This window comes from Suillus discolor (assembly GCF_016758755.1).
Source record: "Suillus discolor strain FC423 chromosome Unknown F5147scaffold_10, whole genome shotgun sequence".
Taxonomy (NCBI): Eukaryota; Fungi; Basidiomycota; class Agaricomycetes; order Boletales; family Suillaceae; genus Suillus; species Suillus discolor.
In genome coordinates this window covers 402,166-415,535 of record NW_024541257.1, presented here as the reverse complement: position 1 = coordinate 415,535, position 13,370 = coordinate 402,166, and the positions used below count along the sequence as shown (strand labels likewise).

Genomic DNA, 13,370 nt, shown 5'->3' with positions numbered 1-13,370 from the left:
TACAGATCACATTGATGTCTCCCTGTCTGTTTCCTGTGTACCTCTGTTCCCTGAATCACCACCACCGCCACGGGGGTTACAGTTGATGACCGGTGGTGCAGTTGTCTGATCGTGTGATAAACTGAAGATGAGTGTCTCATGGCAGCGCATGAACGTTGAACGTCTATGGGAAGCACTGCATTGAATTGAATAGTGAGTTGCATCTCGTTGGTCAACGATTGAACGAATTTCAATTCCTTCTCCACACGTGCAAGCAGTCAGTCTATAGCTATCGTGACAACGCACAGGACTTTTGATCATACAGGACGGCAGCGGGTTCTCAGGCATTTGGCCATCTGAACAGCCGATCACCGGTATAAGTATATTGAGAAGTGAGGTTGGGTCTTTACAGATGAGTAGCCTTGCGTTTGTGGTGAGAACTTCTTATGTGTCGAATGTGTCGAATCTGGTAGAGCAAGGTGAATAAGATGATGGTCCCCCTAGGTAGGCCGACGACAGTGCTCTTCTGTATGTGATGAGACAGATTTCCCATATGGGTGTGTTCTGTTGCTGTCACGCTGGCGTATTCTTCTTCGAGTTCATCAACTTAACAGTCATTTTCGATGTATCTGCGATATGCCCTGTTCCATCACCTTATCATCCAGGCTGAAGCGACGGTCTCCCGACCCGACACGCTGAAGGAGGTATTAGTCTGATAGGGGCCCAACGCCCGCAGTTTGACGGCACGCTGCTGATCGGCTTCCAATCGCATGAAGCTTAAAATTATCCTTACCTGGGAGAATGTGTTTAATACGCAATGTCAACCAGGGAGCCCATTCACGTCTGCATCGCCTGACTACATGATCGAGATCAGGTGCCTCCGCACCTCGCATCGGATGCTCGAGCCTCGGACATATCATGTAGGTATGCTCCAAGAAGCTAGCCGTGGGTGATATGCGTCGGCTTGCACCTCAGATGGGCGAGATTTTTCTTCATTTCCGTAAGAGAGATCTGCGCGTGGCTGATTCATTCGCAAGCTTGACTTACACAATGATTACCGGCATGACGACTGAGATTAGCTGAGACTCCGCTGGACGCAGTGGTTCGATTGGTTCACAAGACCCAATGACCGCCGAGCTCCTTATCGATAGATATGGAAAACGTAACAGTCGATCGGAACACCAGGGATGTCTTTGATTCGGATATGAAAGATAAGCTTGAAAAGATTTATCGTCGTTAAAGAGAGCGTGCTTTGGTGTACCGTTAGCGACGCGAGTCAGATCTGGTGGTACATTTGACGTGATTGGGATTAGGTATCAGAAGAGTAAGAGCTTATCAGCGCGAATAGGAGGTAGGCGCGGAAACCGGGACATCGGCGCCCGGCCCAAGACGTTGATAAGGGCAATAAAGCCAGACACATTTGATGACCCTGCTCTTATGTGCGCAATCAAGATTCTGTGTCGTTTCGATCTAAAATTTACCACAAATGCTCAGGCTATACTTAATTACGAGAAGTAGTGCATTACCCTACAAACGTGTGGCGTAAGTACACAAAATGAATGACCAAGGGTCAGGAACATACTGCAATTGATTCAAACACTCCTTGATCCAGTTTGATTTCTCCATTGCTGATATTTTTTGATCACATCTGGCGTGATTTGCCTTTGTATGGCACCTGCGGCTGCGATAAAGGCGCTTTGGGGGATCTGCAGAGAGCTATGAGGAAAGTTCGCCAAACTAGGGACTATGAAGAGCTTACAAATGGGGCGTTGATATCTTTCTGCATAGTCAGTAGAGCAGCCTCCTGGCACAGTGAGCTGATTTCTGCGCCACTGCAGCCGTCGGTCTGAACGCAACGTTACACTCTGCTCAGATGCAACCGAACTGTACTCACCATGGCTGCTATTGCATGAAGATCTAAGTCAGATTCAACGCTCATAGTCCTTGTCCTTATCTTCAAGATCTCTTCACGTCCGGCGTGATCGGGAGGTCCAACGTACAGGATGCGATCCAGTCTTCCGGGACGCATCAGAGCTGAGTCCTGGAAATCCATGGTCAGAAATATAACAATGATGATCAAAGCAGATAGACTTACAATGACGTCAGGGCGATTCGTGGCTGCAATAATAGTCACCCCCACGAGCTCCTGAACACCGTCCATTTCGTTCAAGAGGCTGGTGAGAACCCCTTCATGTGCACTTCCAGTATCTGAATCTGAAGAGCGCGATGTTCCAAGGGCATCAATTTCATCCTGTGTTTGTCAGCACCAACACCTTCATAGTAGGACGGCGCTTACGAAAAAGATTATTGATGGTGACGCAGCTCTGGCTTTACTGAATATATCTCGCACGGCTTTTTCCGACTCTCCAACATATTTGTTTAGAAGCTAATTGACGACAGCATATAGTGAGCATGTTGCCTGAGCGCAGAACCAAAATCTGCACCTCAGGACCTTTCACAGCAACAAAGTTAACACCACTTTCTGTTGCACAAGCTCGAGCCAGAATGGTTTTACTACACCCTGGAGGTCCGTACAATAGTAGGCCCTTTGGTGGTCGGACGCCCAGTCGGTGGAAAGCCTCTGGGTGTAATAATGGCCACTCGACTGCTTCCCGAAGTTTTTGTATGATGTCGGCTTGCCCACCTATATCTTTAAACCGAATGGGCGGTGTCTCAATGAATAGGGAGCGCATTGCGGACGGCCGCACAGTAGGAAGCGATTCTGAAAGGTCCGACGGCGTCAATTTCAGGGTCAATGTTGTAGCTGCTGGGTCAGCATTGGAAACCGGTGGAGTGTGTGTCATCCATCGTTTGATGGCAAGGGTTCCAGCCTCTCGAACTACAGCACTGAGGTCCGCACCAACATATCCATGAGCGCGGCGCGCAATAGAACGGAGCTCTGCGTCTGTTATACAATGGGGCGTTTTGGAGAGGAGGACGTTCAGAATGGAGTAGCGAGCGTCTGCGTCGGGTATGCCTGAAAGTAATAGCCGTTAGTTACAGTTCGGTGGTACTGTCGATACTGGCGCTGACCTATCTCAAATTCTCGATCGAATCTCCCGGGTCTTCGTAGCGCCGGGTCGATAGCATTCGGCCGATTGGTTGTCCCGATAACAACGACCCTATCATCAAATGTCGTGCTCGCATTGTCAATACCATCCAGAATCGTCAAAAGTGTCGCCACCACCCGTTTTTCAACCTCGCCACCTGCGCCCTCTTCCCTTCTCGGAACAAGAGCATCAACCTCATCCAAAATGACGATACATGGGCTCTTCGCCCGGGCTTCCTTGAATACATCCCGAAGTTTTGACTCTGTTTCTCCGTGATAGGCTGAAGAAAGCTCAGGTCCGTTGATGACAAGCACCGATGAGTTAGTGGATGATGCAATAGCACGTGCAAGGTGTGTCTTGCCTGTACCAGGCGGACCATGTAATAATATTCCCCGGGGCGGTTTGAGACCTGATTGAAAACGGGTATTGTCATCAAAACTTCTCTATGGGGATGTTTGCCCATGCGCACCGAAATACCCAAAGAGCTCTGGTCTAGTGAGCGGTATCTCAAGAAGATCCCGTATCTGCGTGATTGTCTTGTCAAGTCCTCCGACAGCCGTGTATGCATCAGAAATTGATGTGTGAGGTAATGTTTCGATGTCAGACTAGGTAGTCATCCGTGATTATTATCACAGATGTTTCTCAGAAGATTTTAGAACATGTACCTTTTGCGTGAGGCTGACGTCATGGTCGGCTACATCCTCCAGTACGGAAACAATAGTATCCCACCCTGCCGTCCAAAGTGATGGCTTGACCTGAATTGCAAACGAGTTAAGGTCGCGTGTTATGGTATTCACGGAACCAACTGATGCCGAGTGATGGGCTGACACAGAATCAATGGAGAATGTTCGAATTTCGCCCTGATATGGGACTTCGATAATCTGAGTAGAAAGAATATATTTGAGACTGACTATAAAGAAATTCCACGCATTGATGGAACGGCGCTGTTAGTAACATTCTACGCCACCTAAAACTGACGTACTAAGGTATTCTCGCAGTAGTAGAGTGAGCCAATCTCTACGCTTTCCTTTTCCCTGCGAATCGGCCAAATTTTGCATTGTCCGTGTTCTTATGGAGATTTCTCTCAGACAGATGGTGCCAGCTTCTTGAACATCTCGCATAGTTGGTAAGCCGGAAGGGGGTCTTCCAGCGCCTTGATCGGACACGTCAAATACTTGTACCGTTGCGCCTTCCTTGAGGCGTGCCGTAAGAAAAAGCGAAGACGATATCAGAATGACTGGAAGTAAGGTTATGTAACCGCAAAGTCGAGCTTAGCCCAAGATCTCGTGTCATCTGATACTGTACATACCATCTTGCGGAATATCTAGAGACGGCCACAATGTCCCGATTGCAAAATCCTGCCAGAGATGATTTGAAGTAATTCACGATGCGATAGAATGACCGGATGAGCTGTAATGGAGACGCTAGCATGCAGGATAGATGTGATTCTCACCTTCTTGGTGACTTTGTCATCTGCCCCTGATAAGGCGACCACATCACCAGAGCACAATTGTGAAGCTTTCAAAATACTTGCGTGCACCACAACGCGCCGGATCGCGCGTACCCCCGTTCCAATGGCAGCAGGCGCACTGCACCGAACTGTCAACTTAGGCATCGACATGGATGCAGACGTATTTTGGCGCATGAACCTGGAATCGCGACGCTATGGAGTTTTAAACTCTGTGATGATGATTCGCTCCAAGACTATAGGCGAGTGGAATGAGAGATGCCTGCACTCACCGCCTAAACCTGTTTCTGCGAGCAAGCTCTTCGCCAATTTTATCAGGTCAAAACAAAACAAAACAACAAATAAACAATTTACAAGCTCGGCGGGGTGCAACGACTAGTACCGCCACTGTCAATGCCATCTATTATTGTTCACATATATCCTGTCACATTTCGTCGCATGCTGTATGACCTTGCAAGCAAGGTGATTTACTATGAACCCTATAATAAGATTCAGTATTCAGACCGCTGCGAAACACGAGTATGATCCACTTGACATCCACAAACATCATGATTCAAAGACCTTCCTAGGATATGTTATTTTCACAAGCACCTGGATCATAATAATAATCTTCAACTCCGATGCACATGTAGGTTGTCGACGTGGTTTTAATATCAGTTAATATAAGTTAATATCCGCTTAGAAACTCCGCTCCTTCTCCCCAACTGTACACTTGAGAAATCAGCGAGGTTGTTTCAGATAACTCATCAGTGACCGATCTTTTGAACGACCTACGTACGGTGGGTGGAATTAATGTAATGTGTTCAACTTCAGCCCTTATGTGATACGCCTAACAGTCGGTTTTGCTATGCCATACAAGTATCTGTGTTCTCAACCACCATCATGTCTCGATTGGGCAGTTTGACATAGCATAGCCCAAAGTGCAGGATCGAGATGTTAGGACAACACTTCCCATTTTCATTATACACTTCTCAAGAACAACGAGGCGTTGTCCATTTTGTGGAGCTACCCGAGATGGTATCGAACGGCAAAATCATACCGAGACACGATGCTCGAACCCATCATATAGCCTTTCTTCGATTACTCGTCACTCCGACTCACTCACTCGAGGATCACCACACGGTATTTTTCAGCTCTTCGGCGCGTAAAAATTTCGTAACGCATCTCTCTGAAGATAAGCAAAGATCGGTGGTTTACGACAACAGCACAGCACCATCAGCAAGATACCCTCAAGAAGCAAGCCCTTGTATATGTGTGCTACCACGAGGCATGAAAAAGAGAATACGGAAAATCAAATCAACAGAAATGCATTACATGCGTCGTGATATGACCTGCGGCAGTCCTGCTCCATGTCTTCACCTGCACCATGGCAGCAATACATATTCCTGCTGACTGAAAATGAAGGTACTATCTCAGAGTGCACATTCAATCTGACCTTATTATCTCAACTACACCATTCAGCAGGTACCTGGAATGGTATTTGTTCCCGGTGGCCTCGGAAAGCAATAACGAATTCCGTTATTCCTACTGGTAATCAAATCAGTGTCCGCACCTGCGTGTGAGTACATCGTCTAATGAGACCTCGATGGTTGACAACTTAAAATCAAGCTTTCATCTCTATCAGCAATCCCTATATTTCGCCAGATCTATGACGTATGGTGGACACACATACGTGTATAGATTAAATCTAAAGGTACGACTGGCACCACTGAATTAAGACTTGGGCCGAGTCGTGGGTCATTTAGCATCATATTCCACATCCCAGACTACAATAACCTCAAACATGATCGGTCTGGCGATATCCGGGATTAAGTAGCATCTATGTGTTCCCTCGTATGCACTAAGCTACTTCGAAACACTGGTAGACTAATTGCTCGGAATTCTGTTGATTGATAGCATCAGTCTACATCACATCGTGCCCGTCCAAACCACAATTGTCTGTGGAGAAGGAAGTATGTACCGCATTCATGAACGTCTTCGTCGCCCGGTGCTTAGCCCTTAGGAAGTTCTATAATTCTATTTATGCGAGTTAGGGATCAAGGAAGTGATGGGCCGTCGATGACGTTAGGGATAAGCCGGGCACCTAATAATAAGACAATAAGATGATCGATCACGCAAGAGAATTGATTCTGTTCGTGCAAGCACCCTGCAGTCACTCCGATGATGAAATTTGGGTAGTAGGTGGTCTTTCGAGCGGTCCGCCTATGCTCTTGTCACACAAAAAACGTGCTCAGTGCTCACCTGCAGTATATTGTGGCGTAAGGGCAGTACTTGCCAAGAGTCACATCTTTCATTCTGCCGCCCAGGAACTGCCACACCGTGAGACTTCGGAGGGCGATCCATGCCTTACTTCGCCGGCATGTTCCCAAGTAGTAAATGCTGCCAGCAAAGGTCGACACTATCACCAATATGCACCAAGCCGTACTTGGACGGAGTAAATCTTATATCCTTCTATTGCGTTTCGGATGTCATTTTACTGAGCGTCCCGGTAAGCAGCAACCACACCTGCCAAATCGGACGTGCATCCCTGACGAGGCACTCGCTTCTGTACCCATGGTAAATAGACGGTTTTACATCGAAGCCAGCTGAGTACAAGTACAGCTGTCATTGAATACTCAGCTGTATTCATTGGCTTAAGCCTTATACACATGTGAAGGCTATGTGATGAGCTTTGAGATATTTCTGATAAAGAATTATCACGCACAGCCACATGACAACCTCGTCCTAATTAAGCTGTGAACCGAGAACCAAGGAATCCCAGAAAGAACCATCGCACATCGTCCCTCCGACCCGTCACACACAGAAACCACGATATACAGCATGGGATGCTGGCATGTGGAGATCCTGCTGACAATCATCATACATGTACAAATCCTACTAGAACCTTTATGGGCTATTTATTCAGCTACTCTCTTTCTTGGTATTCCGACCTCGGGAACGTATAAAACCGGGCGGATTCAGCTGTAGGAGAACTATATCTGCCCATCGACATCAGTACACTCTTGTCTTATTGCATCTCAATCATCCATCAATCTATCTAACTATCATGTGCAAACAAGTAGCGTGAGCAACAGATCATCTCTGCAGAAATGCTCGCTCACAATGCCCTGCACAGTGAAGGAACACGCTGGCTAAGATGCGGGGTACGAAGATAATGCAATGCTCTTTTTTTGGACAGACTTTGACGGGAGCCGCAGCACTTTCAAAGGCATCTCGTCATTGCCATCGTAGATTGCAATTCAACTCGCTGCGAGCGCAGTTACAGACATCCGCCAAACTGTCGGCAACCAAACTGTACTAAAGTAGGTGATGCGTATAGCAACATACCATACCCATAGTTGATACCTTTCAAGAACTTCGGAGCCGAAATCCAGCGCTCGATCGACGATGTCGATGAGATTTGCCTACAGTGTCGTACAGCACTGGCTCGCAGGCGTGGTTGACAAAGCTTGAGCATCGCATCCGTCCTTAGAGAGCGGGCAAAACATCTTTCCCCACATTGATACTCTCACATTATTCGTGTTAGCATTATATTGCACCATACTTGTAACATATGCATTTCATACCTTCCGCTCTCGGGATTAAACTCTCCGCTCCCGAAGGCTTTCGGTTTAGACACCACTTTAGTCTGTATCAGGAAGAAGCAGGTAAGAGCCGGGACGATGGCAACCTACTAAAAGAAGCCACAAGCGTAGGTCCCATGATTGCAAGAAGGCACAGCTCCTGCGTCACCGTGAGTGTGCCGTTATCGTGATAAAAAAGGACGGTCGCGGTCGTCCCGCAAACCCATGCGAACAATGCAGGCTTCAATCGGCAATTGTGCCTCGATTTTTAGGTAGTTATCTCGCTCACTATCGATTTGACATGCTCCAATGAGCATTAACAGCAACAACATTCCAGCTGTTTGGCATGGCTCTAGAATAATCTGTGGAACCAGCAACAAGGTATATGCTTGTTCCTCGACCAACGACCAATCACCGCATTTATCTCGCGGACTCATCGGATTGTTCAGACCCATCGACAAGCATCGAGAACACCACTTGAGATGAGATACCTGGGAAGTGACGAAGCAAGGCCAGCACGTGTTATGGAGTCGAAAGAAGCTCACGTCGACCGCAGGAAGGCTGTCAATAGAAACACGACTGAAACTCATGTTGAAGCCAGAGAACGTGCCTGCATTTTAGATCGTATGGAAATCTGTACCTTTTAAATCCCCGATGCATTCGCGGCGCCCAAGGAGTTGTGTATTTGATGAATATTCACTTTTCCACACAAATGACAGGGGTATCATGATCATCCCCTTGTCGCTGAGAGTAGTAGAAAGTTGAGGATATACCAATGCAATCGGGCACTTGTTCTACTCACCGGCGGTAGCTTTCACAACACCAGGGCGCTAAATTTGGTCAAGTCCACACAAGATTTACTGTTTTGTCTATGCACATTGGGAAAATGATAGTCTATTTCTCGTGCATACAGCAAGTTCTGTGATAACATCTCTTTACTTCCGCGAACACGATTAGTGCGGGTGGTTCTTGTGATGTTCTGATACACGCTTAACGAAGAATATATTGAGGTGATCAACAGTGACTTACTCAAGTGCACTGAAATACCATGCATCAACATTTGAATATGGGTGTAATAACAGATTACTCACTCTGGTAGTCGATGGTGTATCCGAAAGTGAAGAGACCCAAGATTGTCAAAACGAGTGGAGCAGCGGATGCGTTCTTGCCGTTGAAGTATCTAGCCTTAATTCCGCCACCAGAAACCGCGGATGCTGGACCCTTGGGCAATTTTGAGTAGAAGTTGACCAGAGGCGTGAGGCTTGAACCAGAGCCCGACGTCTTAATTGCGGAGAAACGGGGAAGAAGTCACGCGAGGCGCACCGCTGTAAGAATTTAAAAACGCACCAAAAGTGATGGAGTAGCAATCTTGGGAGGAACGATACCCCCCAACTGACGACGAATAAGTGACGCGTGCATGGCGAGAACGAATGAATTGTCGACGTCGGGATGGCCCGGACAAACTTGGTTTTCATGTTGGAGTGTATTTGGTTGTCAACGGTCACATGACGTGATCACGTGTGTGAAATCCTATTCACGTCCAATTGTGAAACTTCAGGTTTGCACAAGTCCTTGACATACTTATACCCCATTAGAACTTGAAACCGACTAGACGCCACTAGCAAGACTCCTTGCGGTGCCCTTGCTACCGAACTCGTACCAACACGTGGGTGTGGAGGGACGACAACCGGTTTAGACCAGTCCACTTTGGATGCAAACATTTAGTTTCGCTTGGACCATTCACAATCTCTTGGTATAATAGACCGCGGACCAGTCAAGTTCGAGTCATCTCCTCTTACATATTCATCCTTGGTTTTGCAGAGTACTCGTCATGTACGGCAACACTAAACCATTCCTATCTATCACATCCGCCCACCTGTTGTCTGGACTCTTCGCCTTTATCTATGTCGGTTCCATTTATGCTTTCAAGAATGCTCGTCTTCGCTTCTCCAAGAGGAAGGTCAACCTTCCAGAAGGGCAAGCTAGGCTCAAATTGCAAAATGAACGTTGGAGAGATGATCCGGATGTTATCAAGGCGCGATTACTTGCCGTTACCAGCGCCACTTTGATCTGCTGTCTCATCGTATTCGTCGTGATGAAGAATTCAAACCGCGATGATGAATTTGTGGGTCATCAAACTTGCCTCAATGGGGAACGTCTGCCTCACTACCGTAATGTGCAAAACAGCATAACCTTACCACAGATGCTTGGCTTCACCTTGGATTCACATGGTCCAACACACTTTCCCTCCTGATAACCCCATTGTTATTTTCTGGGCCGCTCTACGTTCAATTTCTCGAAAAGACACTACCATTCCAAAAGGACTGGAATTTTCAAGATGATGTCCTGTTTCGATTTTTCTCGATCGTCGGTCTTCGAAATTATTTTGTTGTGAGTGCAAGTCCTTTGCAAAGTATCGCTTGCAATTTACCTTACATTGTAACAGGCTCCGATCACCGAAGAAATCGTGTTTCGCGCTTGTGTTCTCACCGTCTATCATTTGGCAGACGCGTCCAGGACGAAAATGATATTTCTCAGTCCTTTGGTCTTTGGCGCAGGTATGCGTCGGGGTGATTTTTTTGGGCTATGAAAGCTGATCGTCATGTTCCCGAAATTTTTAGCACACGTTCATCACGCCTTTGAAACATACCACAGATATGGCCGTACGGCCATTGCGGCAAAACGTGCACTTATATCTACTAGTGCGTATGACCGTCCCATTCCCAGCGAGTGGCACTAACACTTCACATATAGTCATACAATTTACATACACGAGTATATTCGGATTTTACTGCTGCTATTTGTTCCTTCGCTCCGGATCATTGCTCCCACCCATTGCAGCTCATATGTTCTGCAACATTATGGGTATACCCCAACCAAACTATGAAATAAGTCTGATGCCTCATCGAAAGCTATGTGGGTAGCTGCTGTTATACTGTCCAATACAAGCTGATTGCATTCCTTTTTCTGCTTCTAGCCATTTCAGCCGCGTATCTTTTCGGTATTATCGGCTTCGTTTTCATGCTCAAGCCTTGGTCGTACACGGATGGCAGCTTATACTGGCAGCGAAACTAGTTTCCTCGAGCCTCCGACCTATGCGTGCTGTTTGACAGTGATTGCGCCCTTGTCCGCCTGCACGAACCTTAAGCTACCTACATCCTACAGGATTGGACCTATTTTATGCGGCTTGGTTGGATTCCACTGTATCTATATCAATAATCACCAGCTCTGATCATTTTGTATACCGCGACGCTCTTGAAATTAAGCGCCATCATGGTCATTCAAAATCCTATTGACGAAAGTTGGGCCGAGCAAGGACTTGGATCACTGACTTGCTACGTGTCACTACCTGGGCTAGGCAGATTCGGTAGAAGGAAAGCAATCGTTCCTTTTCCGGGATGCGTTGCGGCAATAAATACAACAAGCAAGTGACCATCGCATTGACGTACTGTGTGAGTGTAAGTAACTTACTAAATGTGAAACAGATGCTTCTCGGTCTGGATTTCCGATTGCCTGCTCGACATCGAGCGATACATTGAATTGATCTCGTTATTCGCTACCTTGAGACATGCACGCGGGACTGATCTGACTCAAAGACAAAAAAAGTGCCCCAAAACCCATGTAATTACCACACTCAAGTTGCGAAATCGAATTTTTGCATCATGTACAACCGCAAACCATCGTGACTTCGCTGCTCCAGGCCTTTATGTAATTTCGTGATCTCGTGCAAGTCGAGCGGAAGCACTAGACGCCTGTACTATGCAGGCGCGTACAGACCGTTATGGGAAATGCCGCCGGTAGCTGTCAAATTTACGAAACATTATTATTTGAAATCTTCCATCCAGCTTTTTCGCCTTACCAATATTTTGTGCCGTCTACATGCCGCACAAACGTGCCAAACGAGCTGTTCGTGAACGAGAAAGATCCCTGAAGTAAGTGATCATATTACATATATATATGTACCTCCAGCTCACTTGTGAGTTTCAAACTCAAAGAGGGGATAATCTGCCGCCAAAGCACCTTGGAAATGAGGAGACGGTGCCAAAGTCTGTAGCTCGCATTCTTAATGCCGAAAAAATCCGTCTGGAATTCAGGGAGAAGAAGCGGAAGATCGATGAGCCCAACGGCGATGAAAGCCCTCAACTGAAACGAAGACGGCCGCCCAGTGATGTAAACAGTCGGAAAGGGGAGATGCTGAAGATTCAGCCAGGAGAAACTATAGCTCATTTTAACAAGTGAGTTTCAGAACGAATCTGGTTGCGGCGTGTCACCATTAAGCACGCGTGCAGGCGAGTCGAGAGTAGCATGATGCCGCTCATTAGAACAGCTATGCAGCAGTCATCGGCCCAGGTCCGGAGAGTCCAGAAGCGTGAAATTGAGCAGGGAGTCGCCAAGCCTGCTGCACAGGTCAAGACGATGATTAATGACAGTACCAGTGCAGACGTTTCAAATCCATCGCTACCCCCTTCGACCAACACACCCCTCAGCCGCACGGACGCTTTAGATCTATCACCGCCCGCATTGACCAGCACACTCCAGCGGCAGCATCGTGATAAACCTAAGGAGTTTCGTGTATCTTCAACCTCAGCACCGCGCCGCCTCAACGATATCGCACAAGAACCGCCACGATTTGACAGACTGCCTCGGGGTGCCCGATCAGGCAAAGACTCTTCGAAAGAGAAAGTCACGGGGATGCTGAGCATGGCACAAAAGGCAATGATGGAAGAAGAGAGAGAAAATGTCATCAAACGTTACCGGGAACTTAAAGCTAAGAAGTTGCGTAGTGATTGTAGCGGCGCAATGGGCGAGTGAGCTGAGTCGATCGCAGTTCTCATTGACTACGTTTCCGATCTGGCGCAGTAATCTTGCCTGTCGTCACTGTCCGTTGAGTGTCCCGTGGCGTTGGTTTGATCTCTACATTGACGTTGACGCTTACTCTGCAGTGCGTTTCTCCGATGAATGCTCGATCCCGTTCCCGTTCGCATTCTGACATACTAAGGAGATAATTCACGTTTGGTTTTCCTGCCAATACGGCTTATCCATTTAACTCGTTTCAGTGAGATAATACTTTGGAATTCAAGATCCGCCCCAGCACTCCACATGAAGTCCTTTGTCCCAACCTAGGCGGCGGAAGACCAAATTTCCGAAGCCCTCGGATGACTCTATTTGACTCCCTTTCCGCTATAGACGGTCCCTGGTACTCCTCCATGTACCCATTCAGGTTATGCGGCGGTTAGTTCTTACCCTGAGAAAGGAGGGATTGTTATCAGTCCCTCTTCGGCTTGCATCGTCATGATGAGCCACAGGGAA

General features: G+C 47.3%; 5 protein-coding genes across 5 annotated transcripts; 3 read left to right on the top strand and 2 right to left on the bottom strand.

The window, feature by feature from the left end:
• Window positions 1-1,082: 1,082 nt before the first annotated feature.
• F5147DRAFT_678717 (P-loop containing nucleoside triphosphate hydrolase protein) lies at window positions 1,083-4,770 on the bottom strand. Its single transcript, XM_041436215.1, has 13 exons — window positions 4,483-4,770; window positions 4,339-4,387; window positions 4,012-4,266; window positions 3,695-3,939; window positions 3,499-3,634; window positions 3,013-3,438; window positions 2,424-2,956; window positions 2,276-2,365; window positions 2,075-2,230; window positions 1,874-2,020; window positions 1,739-1,825; window positions 1,563-1,685; window positions 1,083-1,451 (listed from the first exon to the last, which is right to left on the bottom strand). The coding sequence occupies exons 1-12, from the start codon at window positions 4,672-4,674 to the stop codon at window positions 1,572-1,574; spliced, it is 2,430 nt and encodes an 809-aa protein (XP_041296376.1). The 5' UTR covers window positions 4,675-4,770; the 3' UTR covers window positions 1,083-1,451; window positions 1,563-1,571.
• Window positions 4,771-7,451: 2,681 nt separating this feature from the next.
• F5147DRAFT_20718 (uncharacterized protein) lies at window positions 7,452-8,035 on the top strand. The gene is made up of 4 exons (XM_041428586.1): window positions 7,452-7,560; window positions 7,613-7,640; window positions 7,695-7,799; window positions 7,851-8,035. Exons 1-4 carry the CDS (start codon window positions 7,544-7,546, stop codon window positions 7,938-7,940), a joined length of 240 nt encoding a protein of 79 aa, XP_041296375.1. The 5' UTR covers window positions 7,452-7,543; the 3' UTR covers window positions 7,941-8,035.
• Window positions 8,036-8,867: 832 nt separating this feature from the next.
• On the bottom strand, window positions 8,868-9,514 carry F5147DRAFT_678676 (mitochondrial F1-F0 ATP synthase subunit F of fungi-domain-containing protein). Its single transcript, XM_041436214.1, has 4 exons — window positions 9,408-9,514; window positions 9,152-9,341; window positions 9,090-9,098; window positions 8,868-9,039 (listed from the first exon to the last, which is right to left on the bottom strand). The coding sequence occupies exons 1-4, from the start codon at window positions 9,477-9,479 to the stop codon at window positions 9,014-9,016; spliced, it is 297 nt and encodes a 98-aa protein (XP_041296374.1). The 5' UTR covers window positions 9,480-9,514; the 3' UTR covers window positions 8,868-9,013.
• A 112-nt stretch (window positions 9,515-9,626) lies between these two features.
• Window positions 9,627-11,493, top strand: F5147DRAFT_630801 (CAAX protease self-immunity-domain-containing protein). The gene is made up of 6 exons (XM_041432786.1): window positions 9,627-10,185; window positions 10,248-10,451; window positions 10,507-10,618; window positions 10,682-10,762; window positions 10,815-10,976; window positions 11,038-11,493. The coding sequence occupies exons 1-6, from the start codon at window positions 9,892-9,894 to the stop codon at window positions 11,133-11,135; spliced, it is 951 nt and encodes a 316-aa protein (XP_041296373.1). The 5' UTR covers window positions 9,627-9,891; the 3' UTR covers window positions 11,136-11,493.
• A 446-nt stretch (window positions 11,494-11,939) lies between these two features.
• Window positions 11,940-12,872, top strand: F5147DRAFT_743984 (uncharacterized protein; the record flags this gene model as incomplete). The annotated part of the gene is made up of 3 exons (XM_041439644.1): window positions 11,940-11,992; window positions 12,056-12,295; window positions 12,350-12,872. The coding sequence occupies 3 exons, from the start codon at window positions 11,940-11,942 to the stop codon at window positions 12,870-12,872; spliced, it is 816 nt and encodes a 271-aa protein (XP_041296372.1).
• Window positions 12,873-13,370: the final 498 nt, after the last annotated feature.